The 3,966-nt window shown below is 44.4% G+C and overlaps 1 protein-coding gene across 1 annotated transcript; it reads left to right on the forward strand.

The window, feature by feature from the left end:
- Nucleotides 1–2,263: 2,263 nt before the first annotated feature.
- LOC104867919 (melanoma-associated antigen B16) lies at nt 2,264–3,301 on the forward strand. The gene has a single exon (XM_010632467.1). The coding sequence runs from the start codon at nt 2,264–2,266 to the stop codon at nt 3,299–3,301; it is 1,038 nt and encodes a 345-aa protein (XP_010630769.1).
- Nucleotides 3,302–3,966: the final 665 nt, after the last annotated feature.

Below are 3,966 nucleotides of genomic sequence, written 5' to 3' on the forward strand. Positions count from 1 at the left end.
TGCATAAAGACAACACATATCCTAGAACAGAGTGATCCCCAAATTGAGACAAATATAATTGCATGTGATGTCTCTGATTCTTCTTGAATGGTCACAATGACAAAATTACTTGGTATAAGTTAGCCATGTCAGTTTATGTAGCGGACATCCCTACCCAGCGGGCTATGGGTGGCACATGCTTCTTGCCTCCCATAAATAAATAATATATTTATTTACATCAGGAGTCAGACCAAAGCCCTGCATGACTCAAACGGGCATGTCAGCTAGCAAAGTTGGGCTGGTATTGCTCCTTTGCTAATGGCTGCCATGGAAACATAGCTCCTGGTCTGTGAAGTAGCAGGGCTCTGCTGAGTTATGTGCAGCTGAGGTCAGTGTGACCCCAATTGAAATACTTTTCCCTGAACCATTGCTTCTCCCTGACCTTGTGGATTACTTACTAATTGCACCTGGTCCCAGTACCGATTTCTTCTATCCTAGCAAGTTAAGCAGTGCTGACTCCCTTACAGCCCTGCCTGGCGCCGTCGTGCCAGGTGTTTGGCAGTATTTTACTAGATGCCTTCAAAGCATACCTACTCCCTATTCCTTCCCACAATTGTATTCAATAAATACTGGATGTGCTTGGGGCCTTTGTGCTTGGCAGCACTGTCCAGGACCTAAGACTCAGTTTCTCCACTCTAAGTCTCATTTCTGTCTGTCCTTGAATTCACCATGTGCTGTGACATCTCACAGGCTAGGACCCAAGGTAGAGGTCCTGATAACATACCTTTCCCCACACCCTACAAGTTTAAAGGACAGAATGCATACACTGTAAAGACCCGTGTTGTTGACTGTGACGGAGGAAGGTATTGACTACCCGCCTAAGTATAAGTGAGAATTGATGTACTGGCTACAGTCTCCTTTTCATTCCATTAGAGGATCTGGATAAGAATGGCCCAAAGTCTCATCAGCTCAGCCTCATGCACTGGTGTTTTAAGGAAGTGGTGGTGTTGGTATGAATATTGCACGTTGAGACTCCAGTGTACATGGTGCCTGGGAAATGTGAAGGATGTATATGGAGACTTGGAGTAAGGACTAAAAAGAATCCACGCGAGGACATAGGATGATCACAGTACCCTGAGAACTTTATCAAGCCCAGGAGCTATAGGCAGATTTCAGCTAAACAGTTGCCCCGTTTTAGTTCTGGGAGTTTTCAGTCAGAATTGTTCTTGATCCATATGCCTATGTCATATCACGTTAGCAGATGAAAGTGTGTAGATCCTGTTAGCGGTTTTAGTAAGGCCTTGAAGGTAACCTCTGGGTCCCCCGAGAACAAAGGATTCTCTACCATCTATCCCTTGCAAGTATTCCAGGGAAGAACCAGTGGTGGTGCATACACAGTGTCTCTCCTCACTTTATTTGCAGGCAAGGTAGATAGAGATCTGTTTTTGTGGCTAGAGGATGTGGATTTGCTTAAGGGAGTGGGTAGGCCTGAAGACCCACTGGAAGCAAAAGAAGGAAATATAAATGAGAACTGAAGGAACACTCGTTACAAAAAAGCTGGATCCCCAAAAAGTCTATCCCAGCATTATTTTCAGTCATGACAGTGTATAGGGAAGGGATTGAGTTACACAAGATTCCTCGCTAAAACATTCGGTGTCTTGGGGAGGCAGATACAGTGGTCAAAGAGGGTAAAAGCAAATTGATAAAAGAATTTTGCACCCCTGCCTGGATACAGTTACATCTCTTACATCCTCTGTCCTGTGTTGTGAGGCATTGGAAACTCCAGGAAGAGAAGATGTAGATAGTAGTAACATACATCTGCTTCAGTTTCTCAGATGTTAGATTGCTCCAAGTAAGCGGTTTGATATTATAATAGAGGAGGTGGCTCTGGCCTTACTAGTTGACAGGTTAGTGAAAACTCTGGTGATAGAGTGATGGCACCACCTTCCTCAGTAGTGAAGTGGAGCGTGATACAGAGCCCAACCGCAACTCTCTCCTATGCTCCCTGAGGATTCTCAAGTCAGTGGCAGTGCCCTCTAGAGGATTGGTCCTTCGTCCTCTGGGTTTCTCGGGGACATAGAAATCAGAATCACAGGAGTCTAGTGAGGTCTTATAAGCACCCTTCTCAGGCAGAGTCTGTTATTGGTAGTAGCTTCCATCAGAGCCGCTATAGTTGAGTAGTAATGCTGGGGACACTGACATCCTCTCTTTACCCTTAGGTAGTGATTCTTCCTTGGCCATACTTTTTCATCTTTTCTCCCTCCTACTGTTCACTCACATCATTATGTCTCAGTGTCAGGCAAATCTAGAATGCCTAGAGGATGAAGACCTTCAGATACACAGCGAGGCCAGAGGCCTAGAGACTGCACAGGTCTTCTGGGCTGAGAAAGACAAATTAGCCTCCTCATCCCATCCTCTTGTTCCCAGTTCTCTGAAGGAGGCACCTATGGCTGAGACGCCCAATACTTCTGAGGGTCTTCAGCATTTCTGTTTGTCTCTGAGCAATTCTGCGGAGGCTGTTAGTAGCCAAGGAAATGAGCAGATCTCAAGTACCAGACAGGCTGCAGCAGCCCCTGGGAATGTGCCCCGCAGTGCTGTGGATGAGAAAGTGTCCTTCTTAGTGAGTTTCATGCTGCTCAAGTATCAGATGAAAGAGCCAATAAGGAAGGCAGATATGTTGAAGGTTATCATACAAGAGGATGAAGCACAAGAGGATGAAGCACACTTCGCCCAGATCTTACTGCGAGCCTGTGAGCGCATGGAGATGATCTTTGGCTTAGATGTGAAGGAAGTGGATCCCATCAGCCACTGCTACGGTGTCTTCATCAAGCTGGGCCTCACCTACGATGGGATGCGAAGTGGTGAAGAAGGCATGCCCAAGACTGGGCTCCTGATGCTTGTCCTGGGTGTGATCTTCATGAAGGGCAACCGTGCCCCTGAAGAGGAGATGTGGAAAGCGTTGAATCTGGCAGGGATGTATTCTGGGAAAAATCACTTTCTGTTTGGGGAGCCGGGGAAGGTCATCACCAAAGAATTTGTGCAGGAAAAGTATGTGGAATACCGGCTGGTGGCCAACAGTGATCTTCCACAGTATGAATTCCTCTGGGGCCCAAGAGCCTATGCTGAAACCAGCAAGATGAAAGTCCTGGCTTTTGTGGACAAGTTTCTGGGCGCCGACCCATGTGATTTCCCATCTCAGTTTGCAAAGGCTCTGCTAGAGGAAGAAGAGAAAGCACTAGCTAGTATTGCCCTGAGTGCTGCCTCCAGTTCAAGGGAAACTATAAGTTACAGTGCCCTGAGCAGCAGTTTCTCCCATACTTAGTCATGTGAGACGTGGCTTGTTCGCTTGTTATTCCAAGAGTGGTTTGTTCTGAGAATGCCATGGGAAGAAGGTTGGTGCTGTAATGGGTCTGTAGGGAAACCAGAATGTATTATCTGTCTGTTACTGTTTTTAATATATAACCTGACAAGGTATTCTTTTATTCATTGAAGCTTATGCTGTTTAACAAGTATTGTTTCATTTAACGTAGATTTAATTACACACAGTATTCTGATAGTCAAACAATACTTTTCACACATGTTATGCCATTTATGAGGTTAAGTAATATACTGCTGTTGGTGTATAAAACAGATTTTAAAACCATCAATTTTATATCGTCATGTGGCGTAACAAAACGTTATATTTATATAGACTTTTTTGGAAATGTGAAAGAAATCAACCTTAATATATCTGACATCAGTTGAGATATTGGAAATTATAAAAGATACTAAGTTGTGCCCTTTTTTATTCCATCTTGTTCTGTAAAATTAAATGACTTATGCTTGGTTTTTAGCTATTTTCTACAGTTTATGAGAAATAAATATTAATGAATTACATTATGTGCTTACTGGTTCAGTATTGTCAAAACCTGAATTGTGTACCTGCTCTTGGTAAAGCAGTGCACTACTTCTGGGCCTCCTAGGGTCAGGGGACTGAGAGGCTGCCTG

This window comes from Fukomys damarensis, unplaced genomic scaffold, assembly GCF_012274545.1.
Source record: "Fukomys damarensis isolate Sample0158 unplaced genomic scaffold, DMR_v1.0_HiC HiC_scaffold_39, whole genome shotgun sequence".
In the NCBI taxonomy this organism is placed as follows: Eukaryota; Metazoa; Chordata; class Mammalia; order Rodentia; family Bathyergidae; genus Fukomys; species Fukomys damarensis.

Excerpts from the sequence above, each read along its gene's own strand:
- LOC104867919 (XM_010632467.1), top strand. The coding sequence starts at position 2,264 with ATGTCTCAGTGTCAGGCAAATCTAGAATGCCTAGAGGATGAAGACCTT.